Source organism: Pseudonaja textilis, chromosome 8, assembly GCF_049901715.1.
Source record: "Pseudonaja textilis isolate UNSWEBS1 chromosome 8, rPseTex1.2, whole genome shotgun sequence".
In the NCBI taxonomy this organism is placed as follows: Eukaryota; Metazoa; Chordata; class Lepidosauria; order Squamata; family Elapidae; genus Pseudonaja; species Pseudonaja textilis.
In genome coordinates this window covers 29,492,502-29,504,291 of record NC_141997.1, presented here as the reverse complement: position 1 = coordinate 29,504,291, position 11,790 = coordinate 29,492,502, and the positions used below count along the sequence as shown (strand labels likewise).

Below are 11,790 nucleotides of genomic sequence, written 5' to 3'. Positions count from 1 at the left end.
TTCAATGTCCTTTTTTGTTTTTTTTTGCATTGCACACTCATGAATGAATGAATGAGTGAGTGAATGAATGAATGGGAAGAAATGGATCCAGCGCCTGAGAGCAGAAGCCCCGATTCAACGGGAAGAATGAAAGTCGGGTGGCAACCTCAGCTGGAGGGAGGCAAGGGAAGGAGAGCGTGGATTGTCTCCCACTCTCCACTCCGGACAGTTGGGTTTCACCCTCGACCGCAAAGCACCCGGATAATATCTTGCTTTTTGGGGGAGCGGGGGGGGGGGTGGTGGAGAGAAAGCCCACACGGGAGTAAAGGGGAAGTAAGCGAGCCTTTCTACTCCAGCAAATCGACCCGCCTTAGGATTCTCCTCTTCCTTGCCACACAGGCTGAGAGGTCGCCTTTGCCAGCAACCTGGAGCGGAGGACCAGAAAGGAAGGAAGGAAAAAAAGAAAAGAAAAATCTTTCTGCGGGTTGCTTGGGCAGCGTGCAGAAATTGTGTCACCGCCTGCCAAGGATCGCGGAAGTCGGCCAGGGCTTAAGAAAAGGGAAGGAACGGTGCGCTTGCTTTCGGTGTCCAGGCGGGGAGGTTTTGGGGAGGGGAAAGGCCGGGCCTTCGAAGATTGCAAGCTGTCAAGCCCGATTTCACTCCAGATTCTTCGAAAGAGGGGCGGGGGGGGGGGGAGGCTTTCCTGAGTGAGGATTTGGCGTTCAGATCTCGGAGGACCCAATGTATCCAAGCCTCACCAAAGCTTACCTAGTATCCTAAGTGAATTTAAGATATATATTTTTTAAAGGGGAGAGGGAAGGCATCTTTAAATTTCCACTCAGGTAGAAGAGGATTTTATTCTTTATAGTGATAACGTGGGAGGGGGTTAGAGATGCTCCTCCGGTATGGTAATTCATAAACTGTATACCGTCAGTATTCTTCTTGGCCCTTATAGCTAAACAGGTGCTCCTGCAGTCAATTGTGCACAATATCCCCAGCGAGAATAAATATTGACTTTCAGCCAGGAGGTCATTTAAAATAAGAATAATAAAAGAGAAAGAAATTATTATTGGGATTATGTAAGAAGGCTTCGATTTTACTGAGAATGGATGACTCTCCTTTTAAATATTAACCAACAGCCCAACTAATTAGCTTCATTAAACATTAATCATATAAAAATATAAAAAGCAACAGAGAAAACCCACCACTTCAAAAAAGTTAGGGGTATTCTTAGAGAGAATAAATGCATGAATATAAACCAAGAGTTCAGATATTGTTAGTTTGGGCCCAGAGAAATATAAAACTCAAACAAATGAAGGATTTCAATTAAAAGGTACAGGCCATTCTTCAAACTTCTGTTCCTTTTAATTTTTTTTATTTCCAAAGGGGGAGAAATGAAACCCTTGTTAAGTCTTCTGCTGAGCTGGCATTCAGACGGGGCAGAAGGGCCTTTCTCCAAGTTTGGAGCAAGGCAATCCTATATGTGTGTTTACTGAGTAGTGAGGCTCATTGTGCCCCTTCATCTCAAGTAAATGCACATATAGCAAGTTCAGCCTGCAGTTCTGGGGAGGGGTTGTGCTGTGTGAGCTTTTGAAATGTAAAATGAGTTTTAACATTAAAAAAGAAACTAGTAGTATTTCTTTAGTATAATTTATATAATTATGGATGGTTTTAACTGGTTTTAAAAATCAACTTTTAATAGCTTCACTCTAACCAAGTATGGATTTATTGGGATAAGGAGAAAGATATATGTGGATTAAAAATATCATGGACTGCAGTTTCAACACATTTTATTTATATTTCTGTATGCATTACTCTCAAAAAATCACAAGAAATGATGAAACCACATAAACCTCCAAATAAAAAAATTCTGAAACAGTTTATGCTCACAATTGTACATATTTATAGTTAAGAAACATTTTTTTATAAATACTGTTTCCTCTGTAGCAAGTTAATACCATAATTTAATTACAAATGGATAAATATGGCAATAGGTATTTACACAAGGAAGGGTGTTATTATGGGAAAAAAAAACCCTAACAGCACTACCTTTATTTTCCCTACCCCCAACCTTCCACAAATTTCCAAACAGGAACTAGCAAAAAGCACTAAAACATCACATGTAAACCCAGCTAACAGAAAATACATTCACAAGTGTTGGGAGAAGGGGGAAATTTATCTGGGTCGTTTTGAAAACAACATAGAGACTTTGGCACTTTTTAAAAAAATCTTTCAGATCTATATTTCAGTGAAGTTTACAATCAAAGTTGCCTCTTTTAAAGGGAACACAATATTCAATACCACAATTACAGGGGGAAAAAAACCATTTGCTTTCATGTTTTTCCCTTCTCCCCCTTTAAAATTGGTGAATTCAAGAACAAGGGAGAGATGGAGAGGAGAGGAGAGGAGAGGAGAGGAGAGGAGAGGAGAGGAGAGGAGAGAAGAGAAGAGAAGAGAAGAGAAGAGAAGAGAAGAGAAGAGAAGAGAAGAGAAGAGAAGAGAAGGATGCTCAAGAGGCAGAAAGAGCTCTGGGTGAAAGGAAAAGCAATCCATAGCTCACAAAGTGGACCGATTTCTATACAATAAGAAAAGGTTGATTACCACCTTGGATTCCTCTATGTACACTGGGAGAGATGGACGAACTCTGATCTTTGTTCACAATGATCTTTGTTCACAAAAGGCGCTTGGAGGCCCAGAGGGACAAATCTCTGCAAAAGGAATATTTGCAAGTGTGGAGGCAGCGGCTGTCTCTGGGTGGGGAGAACCCTTTGCTGCTTTGAAGACTTCCTTCTCCTTCCTCTCCTCTTCTTATTCTTCCTTTTTTCCTTAAAGAGCCCTCTCTGCATTTCTCTCTCTCTCTTTCTCTCTCTCTCTCTCTCTCTCAATCTTTCTCGTTTGGAATGTTTTGAATTCAAGCAAAAGGAGAAAAAAGAGTAAATTAGAGATAAAACAGAGAGTTGCAAAACAGACTTGGACTCCAACTGCTTGGCCCCCAGGGATCCAAGATGAGTGGCAGCAGCCCTGGGCATCCTCAGACGTACCACTCGTTGAAATTGGAGGTGAGGCTACTGTGGCTCCCGCCGCCGCCGCCGCCACTGCTGCTGCCGCCCCCGGAGCCACCCGTTCCACTGCTGCTACCGCTCCGATGAACTGCAGATGCCGCCACCGCGGCGGCTGCAGCAGCGGCCGCAGCAGCTGCCGGAGACAAGTTGGAAGCTGCCGTACTTTGGGTCTCTGTGCTGGGGGACACCAACCCGGGTGGGGTGGAGGATTCGTAGCCAGAGCTGGCAGCAGGCGAGGAGTCAGAGCCTTGTGGGGAAGATTCATGAACCTATAAGGCAAAGGGAAACAATATTGCTATTATTAGATGTTTTACATTGGATTTGGCATTTTTTTCACCCACCTATCGAGTCCTTCCCAAAGATGTTTGATGGAAGCGATCACAGCTGAACCCAAAACTACCTTTTTAAAATGGAGGGTCGTGTCCATGCCCTGTTCAACTGGTGCTATTTTTATTACGTTAATAATTAATAGTATTTTTCTCCCTTATAAATGAAGGGAAAGAAAGCTTCCCCAGAGCTAAAGCTGTGAGTCCTCACCAAAGTCCTCCTTAAAAGGGAGGTGGTTAATTTCCATCCTCCTAGACATCACAGAGAACCCCAGCCCCATCCTGTACGAAACTTTAGTTGATATAAATCACAACACAGAAGCGCACAGGCCTTTCTGATTCAACTCCAGGGCTCCCTCTGCCCCAGGCGAAAACCCTCATTTCAAGGGGGGCTCCGGCTTCCCATGAGCCCAGGCCTCTCTCTCTCCCTCTCTCCTACTAGCTCTCTCCCTCTCTGGTTTCTCCTAATCCCCTTCCCAGGCCAGCGCCAATGGGGTTACCTTCATGTGTTTCCGCAGAGAGCTGGGGTGGGTGTAAGATTTGTCACACATTTTGCACAAGTAGGGTTTGTCCGAAGTGTGGACGTGCATGTGCTTCTTCCGGTCGCTGCTGTTGGCAAAGCGCCTGTCACAGCCTTCGAACTCACACTGGAAGGGCTTCTCCCCTGCAAGAAGGAACGACAACAGTGGTGGGGTAAATTGCTGCAAAAATAAAAAATAAAAAATCAGCCCACCGCTTATTGAAGGAGTCCTTTTTCAGGAACAGAAAGACCTGGGGTGAGTGAGTGGCTGCAGAGAAAGCAGAATAGGCCTGGCCTAAAGGAAGGTATTATTATCAAATGCCACCTTATTTCCAAGCACTTTAGTTTGAAAATCCCAGATACTTTCTTGCGCTGAGAAGGGTAAAAGAAGGCAGTGCAGTATGGCGGGACTTAGGTAAAACATGGACAATCCAGGGATCTGAGAAAGTTCCAGGAGCTGCAAACTTGGTTTTCTAGGCAGACATAAACAGACGGAGAGTGATCACGAGTGTGAAAGATAACCTGTGGCTGTTGTTTCAAATCCTAAATTCCCGGCTGAAAGCAAGAAGACGCGGCCCTGTTTCTATTTCAGGATACAGCTTAGAAGCAAAATTAGCTTCCCAGCTCAATCCAGATTTAATAAAACTATCCAGCACGGCGTGAACCAAGATCTGAAAAAGTATTGTATTTTTTTTAAAAAAATATTATTATTTTTGCGTTAATGGAAGGACGCTGGAAGTTAATCCTGGTAGATGTGCTTGGGGTGTTGGGTGGCAGTGGGTAGGAAGGGGTGAGGGCGGGGTAAAATATGTGGGAAAGGACTACCTCCAAAATCTTTCCTTGGAATATTCTTCGACTTTTTTCACCCTGTTGCCAGATTTCCGAGTAATTTGTAGGTGTGAGAATTCAAATACCACAACCTCCGCTCCCCTCCCGCTAAATTGGAGGTGGGAGAGATGGGCAATTTTACAAGAAATCCCATTAGTACGCAAATTGTTCCTTAAAGGCAAAACCTTTAGGTTGCCAAATCCCGGTCATCTCCCTGCAAATCAAATGCCTCGGGTTTGTTAAACCTCGTTAAAACCTGTCTGGCACCTCCGTTCCTCCTTAACATGTCAACAACACAACCAGAAAGGCCCAGAGAGTCTCTTAGTTAATACTGATGTCCGGAAATCGCTCAAATATTTGACTTGAAAAGAAGAGAGGAAGCCAAAAGAAAAAGAAAGTCTCAAAGGCTCAAATGTGACCGGGAGAAAAACCCTTGGAAACTGACGCTCTTTTAAAATTTAATCGCTTGGATTTAGCTGCAAAATCGCGGGTCATTTTGGCCCCTGAGAGGATTCTAAGCCTGAACGTTAATTTTTTCCGGCAGTTGTTGCATAATATAAACAAGATAATGCAAAAAAAAACGCTTCAGCGGCTGCGGCTGCGGCTTCCCAAATGAGAAAGTGTTATTTCTCATCCCCTTAACATGAAGTGAAAAGCAACAGCGTAGCTCTGCGAAAGCCTCGCTCAAAAACAGAGAAGAAAAGCAAATCTACTTTCAGTTCCCTCACGCTCCTGTTTACAGCGCCGTATCTTATTCCTTCTAAAAGCAGTTAACGCGCGTAATTTCGGCAACTTTCCAGATTTATATCCCTATTTATCCAGAAATAAATCGGATCGATTTCTAAGTCAGGGGTCCTCGGAATTGTGTGGTTATTGTGCTACTCATCCTCGAAATCTCCGAGTTTCCCTTTGTTGTGACGCTCAGAAAGGACGGAAAGGGCTACAGCTCGCTTTTGCCGCCTTACACCCCGGCCGCATTTTCAGCTCTAAGCCTCGGCCGGTGCTTCGGTCTTCCAAGGGGGAAAAGTACCTGCTTCCTCGCTAGATTTACTTAAACTCGCGTTGGGTTTTTACTCCGATAGAGAACGTGCGAAACTTAATAGCGAGACTCGCGGGGACCTTTCAAAATAGTCCTTTTTTTACAAAAAAAAAAATTGCCCCAAATTAAAACTCCACACATACTATTGGGAAAAAACACAAAACAAAACACAGGGATAAACTAATCGGAAGGGTTTGCCAGCCGTGGTCCTCGTAGACGGAGGAGCGAAGCGCAGCGAAGGAAGAAAACAAACCTTTCTCTTTGAGTTTGAGCCGGAAAGGAGAGAGGTGTGTTTTTTTGTTTGGAAAAGCCCGACCTGCCCTCCCCGCGGCCCCTCCCCGCCCGCTCCGACTGACCTGTGTGCGTCCTTTTGTGGATCTTGAGGTTCTCGGAGCGGGCGAAGACCTTGCCGCATCCCGGGAAGGGGCAGGGGAAGGGCTTCTCGCCCGTGTGCACGCGGATGTGGTTGACCAGCTTGTACTTGGCCTTGAAGGGCTTCCCTTCGCGCGGACACTCCTCCCAGAAGCAGATGTGGTTGCTCTGCTCGGGGCCCCCGACGTGCTCGACGGAGACGTGGGTGACCAGCTCGTGCATGGTGCTGAAAGTTTTATTGCAACTCTTTTTGGGGCTGCTGAGCTGCTCCGGGTCGATCCACTTGCAGATCAGCTCCTGCTTGATGCACTGCTGGCGCATGTAGCGGAAGAAGGCCCCGGGGTGGTGGTGGTGGTGGTGGTGATGGTGGTGGGCGTGCGGGTGGTGAGCGTGGTGGGCCGCCATGTTCATGCCCATGTTCATATTCATGGGGCCGTATTGGCCGTGCAGCTGGGCCGCCGAGTAAGGGTCAGTTCGGGGGCTGGACACCTGCCGGTACTGATCCGACCGACCGAAGACTTCTCCGGGTAAGCCCAAGCGCATTTGCCCGTTGAGGACGTTGGGGGAACCGGGAGCGCCATGCTGGTCTCCGATGCCCGGGAAGAGCAGGTGGCTCTGCGGCTCCGCATGCGGGTGATGGAGGCTGCCGGTGGCCGCCGCCGCCGCCGCCGCCCCGAAGAGCCCGTGCTGCCCGCCGCCGCCCGCCGCCGGCTCCCCAAAGCCTCGGCTCCGAAACAAGAAGTCCCGCGGGGAGTTGAAAGGCGGCCCGGAGTAGGAGCCGACATGGGCGGCGTGCGGGTAAGCCGGCGCCTGCGAGCTGAAAGCCGAGCCTTGCCCCGGGGAGAGCTCGTGAGCCGCCGCCGCCGCCGCCGCCGCCGCGTTGAGCTTGAAGGCCCCCAGGTGAGCCGCCGCCGCCGCCGCCGCCGAGTCCACGAAGCTGTTCTGCAGGCTCAGTTCGCGCTCTTGCATCTCCGCCGCCGACGGGGGCGGGTGCCGGGCGAACGTGCCCACTCCCAGCGTGGGGAACTGCGGCCCCGCATCCAGCAGCATGCCGCTCGAACCCCCCTCCAAGGTCCGGGGCTCTGGGCTGCTGCCGCCGCCGCCGCCGCCGGAGCGAAAGAACGAACGGCGCTGCCGAGGCGAGTCCAGACGCAGGCGGCCACCCGAAAGGGTATTGAACGGCTGAGGCGGGGGCGGGCGGGAAGGGCAGCCCTGAAGGGACGAAGGCAAAGAGCAGTCCGGGGAGAGAGGAAGGAGGAGAGAGAGAGCGAGAGAGAGAGAGCGGTGGGGGGGAGGGGAGGGAGGGGAGGTCTCGCTTTTCCCTGGGAAAATAAAAACACAAGGCACAAACCCCCGGCGAAGAGATGTCAGCGCCACCGCCACACCAACAGCCTCTCGCACACACAAGCGAGCAGCTATATAGGGAGAGCCGCGCGCTCGCTCTCGCGCGCACGCACGTACACGGGGGGTGGGGGGGGGAAAGAAGGAGTGCGCGCACGCGCGGGCGGACGAGAGCGGCGGCTTTTTCCCTTACACGCCACGCGCTTTCCGAAAACAAACACGCCGTCCTTCCTCAGTCGCACTTCTCCACCCCTCCCCGCTCAGCCCCGCTCCCCGGTCCTGTTTGGGATCACTGCCCTCCTTCTCTTTCGCCGCTGCTGCCCGCCATTCGCTTGGCCTGACGAGCTCCAAACTTGCAGCGGCTCCCTCAGCGAGGAAGGAAACCGGCGCCTTTTCTCTCTCTCTCTCTCTCTCTCGACAAACCACCCAACCGCTCACTTTAAGTTGGGAAGGGTGGGAGGGGGCGGAGGGAGGGAGGGCGGTGAGGGGGATTGAAAGAAAAGAAAGAGAAAGAAGAAGAAAAAAAAAAGCAAAGGAGAAAAGAAGGCAGTCCGGAAGACAATAAAGGCAGGCGGTGTGGGAAGTGCCCAAGGTGCGCCCCTCAGGCCGGGCGCGGGTCCCACTCAGGCATGGCTAGCGCCCGCCATGAACAAGCTCCAACCGCGAGGGGGAGCGGGGAGAGCCGGTCCTTTCTCCTCCTCCTCCTCCTCTCTTTGGCGCGCGCGGACGGGGGGGCGGGCGGGCGCGTCCTCCCTTGGTCTTCCCTTCGCCTCTCCTCCTCGTTTCCTTGTTGAGGCGGGCGCCGCTGCGGTGGCTGGTTTTTATCTCCCGCTCTCCACCCGCGCCCCCTCCCAGCCTCTCCCGCTTAGCCGCTAGGCTGGACTGGCAGCTCCTCTCCCGCCGCCCCTTTAACAGCAGCCAGGCCATTCTCCAGGCGCCCTCTCATTGGTCGCTCCGGCCCATCAATCCGAGCTCCCCCCCCCCATGGGCTAAGCGCCACTCCAGAGTCCCTGGCTCCGATCCGCCTCTCTCTCTCTCCCCCCCCCTCTCTCTCGCCCCGGGTAGCGGGCAGCGCTCTTCAAGACCCGGTGGGCACCTCCTCCCTCCGAGCCAAGGCGAGAAAGCGGCAACCTTTGGATCAGAGGGAACAAGCTGGCGGGGAGGGGGAGGAGGGGATCGGAGCCCGCTGACCGCAGCCAGCGCCGGCCGCAGCTTGGGTTGCGGAGAAGGGAGCAAAGAAGCAGAACCTCCCCGGGGACTTCGGTCTCCCTGGAGGGGAGAGGAACCCCGTCACCCTGAACTTTCAAGGGGTGTGGCAGAAGGTTGGGGAAGCGGCTGGCTACGGAGAGGGCTCCGACGGAACGAAGGAAAAGCCCGCTAGTAGGAAATGGCTCGGCGGGAAGAGGCAGGCAGCGGTTGTCCCTTCGGAAGGTGCCCTACTACGGCTTGGTCGAAACCGACGGGGGTTCCTAAACCTCCGCCCCTCCCTTCCTAGGAGATGGGCTGCGCGGAAGACACGGGTGCAAATAGAGATGTCTGTGCCTTGTGTCAAGGAAGGGCCGGTTGGGGGTGGCCAAGAGTGGGCAAGGCAGCCAGGCGCACGTCGGGGAAGGGCAACGCGGAGAGACGGGCAGGCCCTGCAACCTGGCGCTGAGAGATCCGTGTGTGCGCGTGCGTGTGTGTGTGCGCGCGCGCGTGAAAGGAGCGAGATGGGACGAGAGGGGTCAGACTCGGCTGCTGGTTCTTGAGGATTGAAAATCGACCGAAACATCCTGTGTAAATTCCCCAATATTAGCTCCGACCAGGACCGTAACTGGGTTCTGTTAATTTGCGTACATTGACCCCACAAAATGGCAATCCTGAAATAACAACAGTAACAAGAAGTAATGGCGCCATCTTCTTTCTTGCATTTAGAAAACAAATCACCCGCTTGTGCGGCTCTAGAAAAATCGGGAATCTGTCCTTCATTTGAAATTCTACTTATTTTAGGAAACTACAATTCTACAATTCTTATGTTCATATTATTATTATTATTATTATTATTATTATTATTATTATTATTATTATTATTATTATTATTATTATTATTATTTAGCATGAGTCTGTTTCTAAACAGGTTTTGGAAGGAAGATTAGTTAGGCGGTAAATACTTAAAATATATTGCATGGATTTAACAGTACTTTTGGACAAATCCTTTTGTTTTATTTATGCTTTATTTCGCCCGCCCGCCCCCGCCCACACACACACAATCACACGCAGAAATTAATTATGAAATTAAAAAAGTGTTTTACCCCAACTACCCAGAAGTAAACCCGGACACCGGGTTGGTTCTTCGCCCTGAGCCGAGGCTACGTTTTTTGACAGCCGAAAAGGGCTTTGAAGACCAAGCGCTGCCCCTCAGCTGCTTCCCCGCCTCGGGAGGGCAAAGCGGGCGCCTCGACCCTTTCTTTCACTGGCTTTTACCTCGTTCCCCGGGCCACACTAGCTGCCCAGCGCCTCCGCTTCTCTGACCGGCTGGCGGCAGGAGGTGGAGGAAGGAGGAGGGCGGAGAAGGCAACCCCGAGAGACGCGCCCTCTCGTTTATTGATCTGGCCAGGCTGTATTGCGGAGGCTCGCCCTTCCGTCCTTTTTTGGAATCGGGAGCTTGGGCGGCGGGCAAACCAATCCGGGCCAGAGGTGGCGGCGGCGGAGGCAGCGGGGAAGCCGGTCTCGGCCTCTTCCGAGCTCCAGGTACTCGGCGAACTTGACCGCGGCGCAGTTGTGCGCGGCCTGAATTCGTCCGCTCGAGGATCCAGTCCACCCGGCGTTAGGGAAGGGAAGGAGGAAACGGCGTCTGGTTCCCTCTGTTTTGTCCCGAGAAGGGAAGGGAGTGCGCCCACAAGGGTTGTGAAGGTTACTCTCCCTCCCTCCCTCCCTCCCTCTTGATTGTCCAGGACGGTGGGTGTCTGGATAGAATAGTTCCTTCCAGCAGCAAACTCCCTCGACTCAAACTCTGCGCTCTACTTCCAAACTTCGCTTCTCCTCTCCCTCCAGAAAGTTCAAAGCTTGATCGCCGGCCTTCTTTCTGCTGCTCCCCCTCCCGCTTTATTTGTCTCCAAACCTTCTCCTCCCCCCCCCCAACAAACCATGTCACGGGGGTGACCAGGAAAGGGGGGAGTGAGAGAAGCTCCTAGAAACAAGCTTGCCGTCTCTTTCACGGGCCATTGGCCGAAGTGCAGCCTTCAGAGCGCCGCCTTTACCAGGAGAGAAAGAAGCCAGCAGGCAAAGTTCCTTGGAAAAGTGAAGTCCGAGGCACAGCAACTCTTGGGAAAACACGTCCCTGACTTGTAAGTTTAATTCTTTTCCCGTTTCTGCCTCCCCCCCACCCACCCCCCACAGAATGAGAAGGTTTGATATATTTTGTGGTCTTAGTATCTCCCATAACTCGCCACTTTGAGATGCCTGTTCCTTGAAATTGACGCCTGGAATCATAGGAAGGGAACCCCGCGAGACCCCTTTGCCTCTCGGAGGGTCTCTGCAGAAGCTCCTCGCTTCCTTTGACGCGGGAACAGATTTTCTTGGGCCAAAGGATAGGCTCCTGCATGTAGATATATAGATATATCACTGCACAGAAATATATATATAAATAAAAAACAAAGTGTGGAGAATCCAACTTCTGCTTTGCTGTAAACCTTTTTTCTTCTTGATTCTTCCCAAACCTGCCTATGCTTCTCCCGCCTCCCCGTTTTCCCTGAATTTGCAAATGTAAACCTGCAGCCTGAATTAAAAATTAAAAGGTAGTGTGTGGAATGTATTCTTAAATGTTTTCCAATAGGCACCACTCAGCCAAAGATAAAGTATCTTAAAACTGAATGCTGCTTGCCTGGGAATTAATTCCATGTTCCTTAGGGGCTCCTCCCCATCCCAATTGAATGTGCCTCAGATTAACATGGCCTGTCTATTGTTATTAGGCTGGTTTGTTTCCCATTGAAACCCAAACTTTTTTTTAAAAAAAAAATTCCATTCTTAAGATCTGAATCTGTCAGATAATGTGTTGAGCGCCCATGCTGGATTTGTTTTTTCCTTGATTTGATTAGATTGGTTTCCTAATAAAAGTGTTTGGAGTTTGCATTATTTGTGCAGTGCGTTTGTTTTAAATTGTGGTGGGAGCAGAATTTTGAGGAAGGGAAAAGAGGGGGACGAATAAGATTTCCTGGTAACATTCCATTTTTAGATTATAAATTCAGCCTGTAAAGTCATTCCAAATTACTATGAATTGGTAGAGGAGGATCTCCCCTCCTACACACACACACACACACAGATCAATTTCTTCAGGTCTGCTTG

General features: G+C 50.6%; 1 protein-coding gene across 1 annotated transcript; it reads right to left on the bottom strand.

Moving 5' to 3' along the window:
- Positions 1–1,752: 1,752 nt before the first annotated feature.
- ZIC2 (Zic family zinc finger 2) lies at positions 1,753–7,714 on the bottom strand. Its single transcript, XM_087938584.1, has 3 exons — positions 6,111–7,714; positions 3,868–4,031; positions 1,753–3,310 (listed from the first exon to the last, which is right to left on the bottom strand). Exons 1-3 carry the CDS (start codon positions 7,174–7,176, stop codon positions 3,011–3,013), a joined length of 1,530 nt encoding a protein of 509 aa, XP_087794710.1. The 5' UTR covers positions 7,177–7,714; the 3' UTR covers positions 1,753–3,010.
- Between the last annotated feature and the right edge of the window lie 4,076 nt (positions 7,715–11,790).